This window comes from Petaurus breviceps, unplaced genomic scaffold (genome assembly GCF_028583685.1).
Source record: "Petaurus breviceps papuanus isolate PSGF00001 unplaced genomic scaffold, PetGlider_PUasm1.0 37, whole genome shotgun sequence".
NCBI lineage: Eukaryota > Metazoa > Chordata > Mammalia > Diprotodontia > Petauridae > Petaurus > Petaurus breviceps.
Window position 1 is genome coordinate 78350538 of NW_027186296.1, and position 13387 is coordinate 78363924.

Consider the following 13387-nt stretch of genomic DNA (forward strand, 5'->3'; position numbering starts at 1 on the left):
TTCTTATTTTGTTCTATCTTCGCTCATGGACATCTAAATCTTAGTCTTATGTGGTAAATATTATAGTTCAAAAGCTTCTGATGAAGTTACATGATCTAAACAGGGAATCTTTTAACATGGTGACAAAGTATTTGTCAGTCACATGGGTATGTTAAATAATTAAGAGTTTATTCAACTACCTGGCATTAGCATAAGCACTATATTAACATCAGTTTTCAAGATACCAATTGCTAAACAAATTTAAAATGGTACTCACCAGCAAGTGTGTAATCCATATCAAAACCAAAACACTTTATCTTTTCCATGGCTAAGCTCCGGTTCACAAACACCCTACAAGAAGTAAAAAGAGATCTAGGTCAATTAGCTTTGCAACTAAAATGTCTCAACTGTCATGGAGCTGCTTCTACAAATTATTTTATTTAAAATACCACACCTAAAATATCCAGATACTGTTCACACAATGAATAAAATATTCGATAAAAATAAACGGAGAAGTTGGATCAGGGATTTGAGGAGGCATGCTAATAATATCAATGCCATGCCTCATAAGGGTACGGCTGCTCTTTATCTCTCAAGCTCCAAATCTGTAACATATAACAATTTCTGTGGTCCCCACCTTCTAAAGTTGTTTTGAAGGCACAAGGAAAACGAAACTGTCAGGAGGTACATACTATAGTAAAAAGACCATGGGTTTTGGGTTGATGGGATATGGATGCAAGTCCTGCTCTGCTTCTAGTTTTGTGACCTTAAACAAACTGCTTCACTTTTTGAGCCCCAGGTTTCTCACCTACAGAATGAGAGAACTGAATTAGAAGACCTTTCTTCCAGCTCTAAATCTATGATCTAGCTATTCTCAAATGTGAAATATCAACCACAACAGTCTCTATTAAATCAAGCACATCCAACAGAGACTGTCTAATCAACCAAGAAGACTGATTCCATCTCCCTTTCCTCTGAGAATAAAACATGTCTTGGAAAAGCATCCCAATAGAGTAATCTGGGTTACCTGAAATAAAGGAATACATGGCACAACAGAAGGAGCAAGGGACCTAGGTTCAAAGCCTAGCTTTGTTAGTTATTAGTTGTGTGACTTTGGGCAATGCAACAGACCACCATTTCCCACTCTTAAAAATGAAAGGACTGCACTAGACAATCTCTAAGATTTGTTTTTGTTCTAAAACTATTAGCCAATAATCCCATTCAATTGCCTTGACAAAAATGCCTGTGATAGACAAATTTACTATCATTCAAGACTGACTAACTTACCTGTGCCTGTGGTTTAAAAAACTGCAGGGAAAACAATACCCTTAAGTTACAGGCATATTATTCATATGAAATTTTATATATACATTTAGATATATATAAATTATACAGGAGAGTTCAGATATATATAGATGTATAGGAAGCATACATTTATGATTATCTGTAATCTCATATAATAACAATATACCTATTTATACATATATGTATATATAACAAGTATATACATATAAAAGATGCAGGGGATTTTATGTATGACATGTTATATTATGTGTATAACATGCCTTGTTTTATATATACATATATATGTACACATACATACTAACATGTATATGTTTATACACATGTAACAAACAATAGTGCCCAGGAAGTCATTTTATACAAAGTGTCCCAAAAGTCTTAGGGCAGTTTAAGCTATTAAATTGAAAACTGACCTAGGACTTTTGAGACACCCTTTATAACACGTATCATACCCCAAGCAAAGAAAGGTTGGCCTTTCAGCCTATTTTTAAAAAAAAATTCTACATCAGAAAAGTGGTAATGGCTAGTTTAAATACACTAGCAAGATATTCATTGTTTAGTGGAATTAATAACCTCTAAATGGGCATAGTAATTAGATTCTATCAAGTCTAGGGGATGATAGAGTGTATTTTAGCTCTGAGCCCCCAATTAGGAAGAGGTCAGGTTCTCTGAGTTAACTCCCAGTTACCTTGTGTTAGAGGCAAAATTCACTTTACTAGAAAAGAAAATTTTTATTATAGGGTCTGAGGATTAACAGGCCCTTGGAGAGGAAGTTTGAGAAAGCGCTGACCTTTTTCTCAGGCTCTCCCTCAGACCAGTTCTTGTGCTTATAAGGCTGCTGACCCTTTTCTGTCACAGTTTAGCCCTACCACTGCTCCTCAGAGATGTTCTATAAGGCCATGCTTACTCTAAGTCCCTTGATTTCAGTCTTAAAATCCTGACTAGTTCTGAGACAACTCCTTTCTCTTAAAATAAATTCCTTACACTATGAACAAGTCTCTCTTTGACTGATTCAAGAAAGTATACAGGCCCTTTTTACACTTGGTTCAGACTGACTGATTCCATCATGAAGTGCTCTTACCTAAGTAAAGTAATTACTTTTAAGTGGTGGGATAATCAGTGGAGATCCACCCTTAAGAATGTTTTTAAATAGTCATTTAAATAGCCAATCATTATCCAGAAAAAAATCAGGACTCCAGTCCTTCTTTTACAGATTCATGGTTATCACAAAACTCCATTTAACTAAGTTCATTTAACTCCATCTAGCCTACACTGATAATCAATACTATTCCTTCTCAGTGACACAAATTCCCCAAAACACATGACACAGGTGACATAATCACTCAGCATAAGGTAATAGATTCTAATCCTAGTGAAACACAGCGAATGACAGAACTGAAGTTTGGGATTCTTAAACATGGACTTTGCCTTGCCTTCCCCCCTCAAAAAAAAAAACAAAACCATGGACTAGGGAGCCAACTGGATCAAATCCTTAATCAGACACTAAACAGCTGATGTTCCTAAAATATGCAGGGATCAAGATTTGGAATAAGAGCCAGGAAAAGGCTGAAGATTTTGCTTTCTTGTGGTATGGTCTGGCAAGAGGGTCATGGAGCCATATAGTTAACAGGTCAGCTTCAACCTTCTGAAGGTAGAAATATGAAAGCCAGTCTTAACAAGCATAACCAGTAGTACAGGGCAAAAAATAAAGGAATTTCACTGAAGTACATTCAGATAGCTTAACTAAGGGTAAAGAGAAGTCATTAGTAGACCCAATAGAGCAGTTTCTGATATTAACTTCCCTAGAGAAGCATTTAATGCAACCAAGTTAAAAATATGCATATTTCAAGTCACTATGTACTTTAGTAACTCTACTAATGGTGAACATAAATATTTCAGGACTATGAAAATATTTTCTCAAAAGTGAACATCATTCCTACATATCTACTATATTTCTACATGACTAATTCTTTCTCCTACTCACTGCATATTTTGTAATACACTTGTTCTGTCCTCTGAAGTGTACTGTACAGGTAATATTTTATCTTTTTCACTTTACTTTGCTTGGGGGCTTGGGAACAGTTTTTTATTAACAAATGACTATAATATAAAAAATAAAAGGCATCAATAAACCTTTTTTCAAATCCTAGGGTAACCATGGGTGTTGAGGCTTTGAGAGGGTCTTGGAGTTCAGAAATGAGACATTTTTTTTATAAAGGTCTGTCTAGAAGCAAGTGTTCTTTACCACCTTGGTTTTCATTCTTGAATACCTTCACTCATAACTTTTGAGAATCAAGTTACTTTTGTTATGACATCTAAGAAATGAAAAAAAAAATGTGAATCCACTCCTACTTCTTACACACACACACACACACACACACACACGCACACACACACAGCACCAAAGTAAGGATGGTGTGAAAATGATAATCAAACTGCCATTCTGGGAATGTGTGTCTAAATTAAGGCACAAAGATATTAAATGAAAAAAATTTTAAATATCTTTAGCCTAGTGACTAGCAATAAACAAATTCCACAAACTAAGACTCAAAAAGATAACTAATGTAAAAGTACTCAAAGCAGCATATATATGTCAGGCAAGGGGAGAACCCTGACCAAAAGCCTGTGTTGTTCAGACCTAGAATACAAATTTTGGTAACACCTGGTCTTAAGTAATGCCTAAGAATGGCAAAAGAAAATGGTAAATACTGTACTATAATATAAATAGTGACATGCTAGAACACTAAAGATTGACTTGTTGTGCTATAATACCCACTTGGAAAAACCAAAGGTTTCTTCAGTCCTCAGACATAGAACCAAAGGGAACTAATACTGATGCCTGCCCATTTATGCTACTTCACCAACTGTTAAAATTTTCACACAATCATGTTAAGTGTAACTAGTTATTTTTAGAAGAATGTTTCTTAAAATAAGAAACCTAACTTCTGTCCTAGTGAAGATTCTCATCTCACTAATATGTTCAACTGTAAAGCACAATACTAGAGGCCTAGGAATTCACAGGCTAAAAAACTGTTTAAAGAGAAACATTGTAAGACCTACAGGAGATGCACAAGCACTATAAAACTTTGCACTGCCATACCAAGGTATAAATTCAAAATTGAACAGTTTATTTGACTGTTATATTTAGTAACATATCTCTATCCAGTTTAAGGAAACAGGAGACTGTAAAGAAATACATCTACTCATTATAAAAATGAGTTCGTTGATAATCTGTTTATAAAGTAGGAGTTCTAGATATTTTCTTCTTGAAATATCAACATGCCATTTCTTAAACTGAAACTAAAGAAGCAAACTCGTAATAGTATGAAGATTTAAATAATAATTCAAACAGGATTACCTCATCTGTCACTGGCTGTCTTCTTGCAAAGTCGTCTGGTTCATTTAGCTCTTAGAAGTCACATTACAAATTTTTATTTTATTTCCCTACGATAAATAAATTTTTGTTGCTTTAACCTAACTTAAGAAGTCTCTAGTCTGAACCAGGGCCCTCAATATTAATTTTCTGAGAGAGCTGGAGAAAACACCTCTGTGGCTAATTTAACTTGTCACTGGATATCACCGTTGCTCCACATAAATCCATTTGGAATAGAATATCTTTGGCAATGATGTACTTTTACCCTTAGCCCCTCCCACTGGCCCAGGAGTCACAATTTCCTGGCAAAGAGCCCAAAAACAGTAATTACAACAACGAATGAAAATAAGAGTATCAGGAGAAGAAAATCTTCTTGGTCTTTTACAGGGGCTAAAGGAGTTGGGCAGTTATGAATTCAGAGACGACGATGATGACAAACTAAAAGAAAAATTAAGTTTTTATGCTGAAAGGTTATGCTGAGACTGACAATTTTATTAAATGAATGCTTGGGAATAAGAAAAACACAACAATGTGAATTTAGAAGAGAAAGACACATCTTTTTAATATTTTGGAATTTCTATGATTCAGAGGTATAACTTCCATAAAATGCCTTGAAAGTATGGAAATCAGAGTTGAATATTCAAGGAAATAATAACTTAAAATAAGAAGAATAAAAAATATTTTTAAAAAATTGTAATACTGTTATAAAAGTAACAAAAAGAATTTATTTAGGATGTCAAACTCAAAATCTTTCAATAGCAGAAGGGTAAATCATTAGGCTTTAATTTTATATGTCCTAGTGTACCATTCTTATAAAAATTTCTTTTGTAATTTTCTTAGGGGGACATACTCAGGAGAAATGCATCTTGTTTATCTGAGTGTCCCAAGAGAACAGAAGCCACACTTAGATGTTGCAAGAGTCTCTCTACTATAAGAGTCAAAACATCCCATAACACATCATCACTAATACAGAAGAAAATATGAAATAGTTCTGTTAATCCCTCTCATTCAAAATGAGCTCAAAGCAGTCAAGAAACTGAATATAATTTAACATAATTTTGTTAAGAACTCCGAATATCTCTACAACACATCTCAATCAAGGCACATTTTATCCAATTATATAAAATTCTTTTAAGGAGAAACTGTTAGAACAATACCATTAGCCTTAATTTTCAAAAAGTTAAACATGGGAGTAGAGGGAAGAGAATAGGCAGAAGAACCTAGGTGATACAGGGAAATTCAATGATGAATTAGGGGAGAAACAACAGAAAAAACTCATACATCCAAGGATTAAGTCCACTTCTCTAAAACCTATCTGCCCTTTTTCTAGCACATATAGGTTTCCTCACCCCTTGCTTTTCTCCCTGTCCCTCTCTAAATTCTTATTTCTCTCTTCTGTGATCTTCTCACAATCAAGAGTCAGGATAAAGGAGTAGACTTCTAAAATGTAGCACAATCTTCAAAACTGAACCATACAAACTGTACTCTGTGACAGGAATTAGGGCATAAAACTTTATTATCTATTATTAGGGCATAAAACTCTATTATCTAATTATGAGTACCTAAATTATAAATTGGCCAGTAAAACATGGTTAACAATACTCCAATGCCAACCACCAAAAAAAAAAACTTAAAAAAAATAACAACCCTAGAAATTCTAATTATGATAGTGTACACCTATTCTACCTCTTATGTAAAATATGGAACCTTTAGAATATGTCAACCACCAATTCTAAAGGAATAGATCAGACACAGTTGAATTTTTTCAAACCCATGTTACTACTTCCCTATGCTGAAGTGCCCTATTTCCCCAATATCTCCCTCACGAATAATAATTCAAGCCATTGTCTAGTTATGATTTATGAAATTTGGATATTTCACATCACAAAGTTAGAATGTCTCCTAGGAAGCTTCATTTTTACTAAATCAACTTTAAATAACTCCAGTTGCCAATTAACATAAAGAAAACATGCTATTTGTGCCATGGTAAAATACCTTAGATGGAAAATCAGTTCAGAAATAAGAGGAAAATGGGGCGGCTAAGTGGCACAGTGAATAGAGCACCAGCCCTGGAGTCAGGTGGACTTGAGTTCAAATTCAGCCCCAGACACTTAATACTAGCTATGTGATCTTGGGCAAGTGACTTAACCCCAATTGCCCTGCCTTTTCCCCTGCAAAAAAAAAAAAATAATAATAATTTTTTAAAAGAAAAAAGGAAAAAATTCCTTTCATCCCAGAACATTTAAAATAAACCATTAACTCTCTTTTTAAAAAGTAATGAAGAACCAAAAGTGATCAAATGGTGGTCCTTACAATTCAAAGATACAGCTGAAGAAAGCACATTACTTAATAAAAATCTAAGGATCGGAAAGCAAAATCTAATGCCTCTAACTCCACATATTGTCCCTTTGTTCATACATGTCCCTTTAAGCTTTCTCTTGCTTACTAGATGTTTTTTTTTTGGAGGGGGGGTTTGCTTTTTGGAGGGGGAAAGGAGGGGGAAAGGTAGGGCAATTGGGGTTAAGTGTCTTGCCCAAGGTCACATGGCTAGTAAGTGTTAAGTGTCTGAGGCCGGATTTGAACTCAGGTCCTCCTAACTCCATGGCCAGTGCTCTATTCACTGCACCACTAGATGTTTCCATACATTGTTTTACACTTCAAAAACAAGTAGCTCCATCTTCTAAGCATCTGATGCTAATGACTTAAATCTTGGGGTGAATAATGCTATGTTATAAGAAATAGATACAATATGAAAACTTCTAAAACTGTAGTTAGAGGTATATCCTTGTTAGTCCTCAAAATAAATATTTTAAAAATTAGATAAGCCTGCTTTTCGTCAGGCAAAAAAATGAACATTTCCCATGAATTTTGACTGCAGCTGAATGTAAAAATAGTTGTTCCTAAACTTTCATCACATTTACTCAGCCAAGAAGACAATGTATAAAACAGCAATAGCTTTAAATTTTTACAAGGATTATAACCTACAGATTTACATTCAGCAGTAAAGAATCCAAAAACTAGTTGAAACGGGTATGGGAGAAAATATGGGAGACAGCAGATTGGAGGTGGTGATATCCTGTGGGACTGCTGTTTTGGGGGGATGGGTGGGGGAAAAACGGGGAGAAAAATTTGTAACTCAAGAATCCAAAAACGAATAGTAAAAGACAACATTAGCAATAAAGAACCCTCAAAATTATGCTTATGCATGCCATGAAGGAGGCCAAAAATAATGCTGAATTTTAAATATTTTAATCTGAAATTTAATTAAAATTTTTAAACATCTCACAGAGATACAAAACTAAGATTACAATAAACACTCCTACTAAATCAAAAACATTTTTGCTACATGAAAAGAATGAGTGTTTTGTCCAATGTAATCAGAGCAACATGTCTGAAGATAAAATCAAAATATATCTCAAGGGCAAAAATTGATGGAAAAATAACAGGAGACAGTGAGTTACATTCTGCTTTCATTTATGGTGTTCACTGAGAGCAGAAGCAGTGAATATTCGAGAAGACTGAAGCATAAGAGGAAAAAAGTTAATAAAACAGAAAACCACAGAATGCTTTATATTCCAAAGAGAGGGAATTTGAAATTCCTTTATAAGGATTTTCAATCTGCCCACAAGGAATAAAAAATGCATAAGGTGTACAACAGTCAACTATTACATTTTTTCTCCCAGCAGCAAATGGGCTATAACTACACTGAATTTGAATGTTTTGATATCCCTCTTTCCTCTGTTAAATTCACTGGAGAGCTTACCCTGCATGTTTCCAATGATTACACTGGGTTCCTAGAGCAAAAGCAAATGCTTGCACTGTTTTTGAAGAAGAGCAATGCTTGAATCTCATTATATCCCTTTCTAGTGCTCTACTGTCCATATTTTCTTTCAAAATGATATCAGCAATATGTGCTGTAACCTATGTAAGAAACGTTTGGACTGATATTCCTTCCCTCACGGAGTTCCGCTACATTAACATTCTGTCAGTACATCTAATTATCTTGCTATTCAACACAGATGACATGAGTACCTCTTGGATGAATGAGGAAATGGAAGGAAAAGGAAAAATAAACTCACCCTTCTTTGGCCATCCTCAGTGATTTATTTCCCCTGGACAAGAATACTGGATCAACAAGCTACACTGGACTGCTTGAGAACCGTCACTCATTTGTTAGCACAGAGAACTCAGTCCCTGAGAGTCCCCAACAAATTCTGGCACAAAGCCGAACCCTAACTGGGCAGTGACTGGGTGACCAACAACCTCAGTTCTAAATGCTTGAAAACTCAGCAACAATAAAGAGGAATGGAAGAAGAGAAACAATCAACATTCAGAACTGATTAAGACTGGCTGACTGGTCTGGGAAACATACAAACGAAACTGCAGTTTCTGTAAAGGAATCTGGACTGGCAAACACACACAGAAAAAGGCAAAGCAAATTTATCCCCCAACAAGACCCTCAAATAATAAGCAAACAATGTTAATTCAGCAGACAAGAGGCCCTGTCCCAATTCAAATAATTTTTCCATTAGCTGGCTCTGCAAAGAAATAGATGCAGCAAATACTTCGCGCTTAGCTTCATTTAATATTTCCTCGAACATTGTATGAGAGAAGGGACAAGGGAAAAGTGTTATATATGCTGATAAAATTACAAAACAACCCTGAAGTATTTCCACATTGAAAGAAGATGTTATTTTCTTGATTAATTCATCAACTACATTAAAGGAAAACATTTGTTACAAAGATACATTCCATTGGTTGAAAAAGCCTACCAACTAGATTTAACAAATATTTGTTGATGTTCAGTCATTTCAGTTATGTGCAACTCTTTGTGATCTCATTTGGAGTTTTCTTGGCAAAGATATTGTAGTGGTTTTGCCATTTCCTTCTCCAGCTCATTTTACAGATGAGGAAACTGAGGCAAACTGGGTTAAGTGACTTGCCCAGGTCACCAGCTAGTAAGTGTCTGAAACCAGATTCAAACTCAGATCTTTCTGACTCCAGGTCCTCTAGCTGCCTGTGAATAAAGACTAGATCCTGTGATTTCACTGATAAAACGAACTCATAGATGAAGAAACTCCATCTACCAGTACAGGTCAGCACCTTCTCTGAAACTTATTGTTTAAGAAAGTTACCTTATATACTGAAAGGCTAAGTTGCCCAGGGTCACCAAGTCAGTGTGAGTAAGAGGCACAATTTAACCTTACATCTCTGTGATTCCAAGGACAGCTCTCTATCCAGAATGAAATGTTGCCTCTGTTCTAAAGATCTATGATTTGACAATATAATCACTAGACTGAATCTGACCACAAATTAAGATTCTTCATTATTATTAAAAGTTTTCATTTCATCATATAACTATAATGGAAGTAACAGGAAACCAGGATGCACTCCTAAGACATAGATGAAAATGTATTTGTTTGATGGGAAATATTCCTTTAGAAAATGGAGGTGGAGTCATGGCAAATATGCCAACGGTTGAGGATATTCTTTTTCTCAGGATATATTTTTTTGTTTTTGTTTTTTGGAGGCAATATGGGTTACATGACTTGCCCATACTCACAGTTTGTGAGTATCTGAGACCAGATTTTAACTCAGGTCCTCCTTACTCCAAGACCAGTGCTCTATCCACTGTGCCACCTAGCAACCTTCTCATGATATAATTCTTGGAGGAATATTAAAACAGTCAAGTTGTGGATAATGTGCCTACCTATGATGATAGAAGTTTCATCTGGGAGTTACCCATATTAATAAAATTCTAAGTCCAGATCCGATCCCTTTTAATATAACACATAAAATGTAATAATGAAAAGACAGAGGGACAAGGAGTAGAATAACACATTATACTGATAAAACATATAGTAATCCATAATCAATAATCCCATGAGTCTAAGTAGACTAAAACTATCTTACATTTGCCCAGGTCCTATATCCTCACCTGCCACTGCTTGGGCATGTGACAGCAAATAAAAGAATCTGAATGACATACAAACAAAAATATCTAACACTCACTGACACCTGTTACCTTCTAATGCTCCTAGTTATTCTGACAGCGATATTCCAGTCACACATAAAACTGTCCCAGCATTTTGGAGACCTGGGTTCATTTACTGGATGTGTGACCATGGGCAAACAACTTCGTTTCTGAGCCTCAGTTTTCTCTTCTTTCTCAATTTCCCCCATTACTGTTCAGGCCACTAACACCCGTGCAGGCACCCAGCTTTAAAATCAGTAATCCTCAACCTGGCACCTTCTCCACCCAATCAGTTGCCAGCTTATTATTTCAAACTCATCTCTTGTATCCATCCCCTTCTTCCCACACAGTCGCCATCTTGGTTCAAGACTTCACAACCTGTCTAAACTACTGCAGTATCCTCCTAATTGATGTTCCTGCCTCCACTCAAGCCCCTCTCCAATTTATACAGCTGCCAAAATAATAATCTCAAAATTATTTAAGTCTGACCGTGTCACTCACCTTTTCAAGAACCTCTGGTGTTCCCCGTTGCCACTAAAGTCAAATACCAACTCTTCTGTTTGGCATTTATAGGCCTTCACAAATTAGCCTCACTCTCTCTTTCAAGACTGATTACACATTATTTCTCTTTACACACTACAAATCAGCTAAACTGGTGGCCTCTCTGTCTCCCTCACGTTACATTCCTTCTCCTTTCTCTCTACCTCTGCCCAAGTGACCCCAGAGCCTGGAATACATCCCCATCCACAGCTCTGAATCAAAGTTGAGGTCAAGAACCTCTTCCTGAAAAAAGCCACTCCTCAACATACCAAATACTGCTGGGTCCCTCCCCAAAATTACCCTGCATTTACTTTGTACATATGTTCAATCTACTTATATGTAAATATGTTAATTCCCTTAAAAAAAAAAAAGCTTTTTAAGGGTAGTTTTGGGGCGGCCAGGTGGTGCAGTAAGAGCACTGGCCCCAGAGTCTGAAGACCTGGCATCGGTTCTGGCCTCAGATACTTAACTCCCACACAAAATAACTGGCCGTGTAACCTTGAGCAAGTTACTTAACCCCAACTGCTGTTAAAAAAAAAAAAAGGGTAGTTTTGTCTCCGTGCTCCTAGCACCTAATACTATACCTGGCACTTAATAAATGCTTGTTGGTTTAAAAATAATGATAACAACACTTGTACCACTTAAGTCAGGGAGCTGAGGTGAGGAAACCTTAGAGGGCTCTATAAATTTCAGTTCTCTTTAAGAATAGCCATACCCTAAACTATAAACACAGGTTGAATATGAATTCTATGCAGAACCAACACAAAAAGGCAAAACTGGTTTACTAAAGCTAATATAACATTCAAAACTGAAAAATTAAAGGAGATTTTAAAATAAAAATCAGTGTTTTTCTGCACAAACCCCAAACTTAAACCCTACGGACTTAAATGTTAAAGCCAAAGATATTATATTATGTGATATAAAAGCAAAAAACATTAAAATAAGTTTAAAGAATTACTGCCAATTTACAAGTACCATGTTTTTGTTTCATATTTGGTATTTATATAGCATTTTAAAAGTCTTTTAATTTATATAGCATTTTAAAAGTCTAATATTCACAAATATTAGGTCATTTAATCCTCACAACCCTAGGAGGCAAGTACTGTTATTATTCCCACTTTACAGAAGAGGAAAACTGAAGCTAAATGACTTGCCAGATTTGAATGCATGTCTTTAACTCCCAACTAGAACACAGGTAGATAGAGTGATGGCCCTGGAGTCAGGAAGACTGAAGTTCAGGAAGAGTTCAAATCTGGCCTCAAACACAGAAGCTTTGTGACCCTGGACAAGTCACTTAGCCTCACTTAGCTTCACTCTCCTCATCTATAAAATGAGCTAGAGAAGGAAATGGCAAACCACTCGAGTACCTTTGCCAAGAAAATCCCAAATAGGGTCACAAAGAGTTGGACATAACTGCCTGAACTTCCCAACTTCAGGGCTGGCCTTCTATGCACCATGGTGCCACTACACATAGTCAAGTCCACAGGTCTATTTTAAGGCTTTAAACAATTCCCTCAGATTTGAGAGGCAGCTGTATAATAACTAAACAAGCATCCTAAAAAGGTGGAGTCTTAAAGTCACAAGGTCTCTTGGGCATTCTGATCCTTGATTTATACTGTAAAAACTACACCAAGATTCAGACGTGGCATTTCTGAGAACTTGCAACCAAAACATCAAATCAGATAAAGCATATTTTAGTGTTGTTTTTTTTAAAAAGCTAAGTTACATTTCAAATTTCAGCAGATAGTGCTCTAGGTCCAAAATCAGGAAGACCTGAGTTTAAATCCAGTTTCAGGAACAAGTTGTGTGATTTTGGACAAGTTATTTAAACTCTGCTTCAGTTTCCTCATCTATAAAATGAGAATAAGAGCACCTAACTCAGGATTGTGGTGAAGATCAAATGAGATGATAATTGTAAGGAGCTTAGCATAGTAAACTATTACATTAGCTATTATTATTATTATTATTATTAATCTTGCAAACTGTGTTCATGAAAAAAAAGTCAACAATCTTTTGCTTTACAGGTGAGGAAATGATTTTCTATTGGCCACAAAACTATTTAACACACTTAATTATCAGAAGTAGGATTTAAATTCAGGTCTTCAGAATCCAGAAGTGGCTCTCTTCCTCTGCTGCCTCTGTGTAAAGACACTGAGATTGGCAGTGGCTAGGTGGTGCAGTGAATAGAGCACCGGACCCTGGAGTCAGGAGGACCCGAG

The 13387-nt window shown here is 35.9% G+C and overlaps 1 protein-coding gene across 7 annotated transcripts in view; it reads right to left on the reverse strand.

Moving 5' to 3' along the window:
• NT5C2 (5'-nucleotidase, cytosolic II) overlaps positions 1–13387 on the reverse strand; it is a 266169-nt gene that overhangs the window by 51413 nt on the left and 201369 nt on the right. For 4 of the 7 annotated variants that reach the window (XM_069098865.1, XM_069098864.1, XM_069098867.1 and 1 more), the window contains one exon: positions 257–351. In XM_069098865.1, the coding sequence (XP_068954966.1) occupies positions 257–351 (95 nt within the window). Of the gene's footprint in view, positions 1–256; positions 352–4639; positions 4861–13387 lie in introns of those variants that run through there. The other 3 variants (XM_069098868.1, XM_069098870.1, XM_069098871.1) reach the window with 2 other exon arrangements.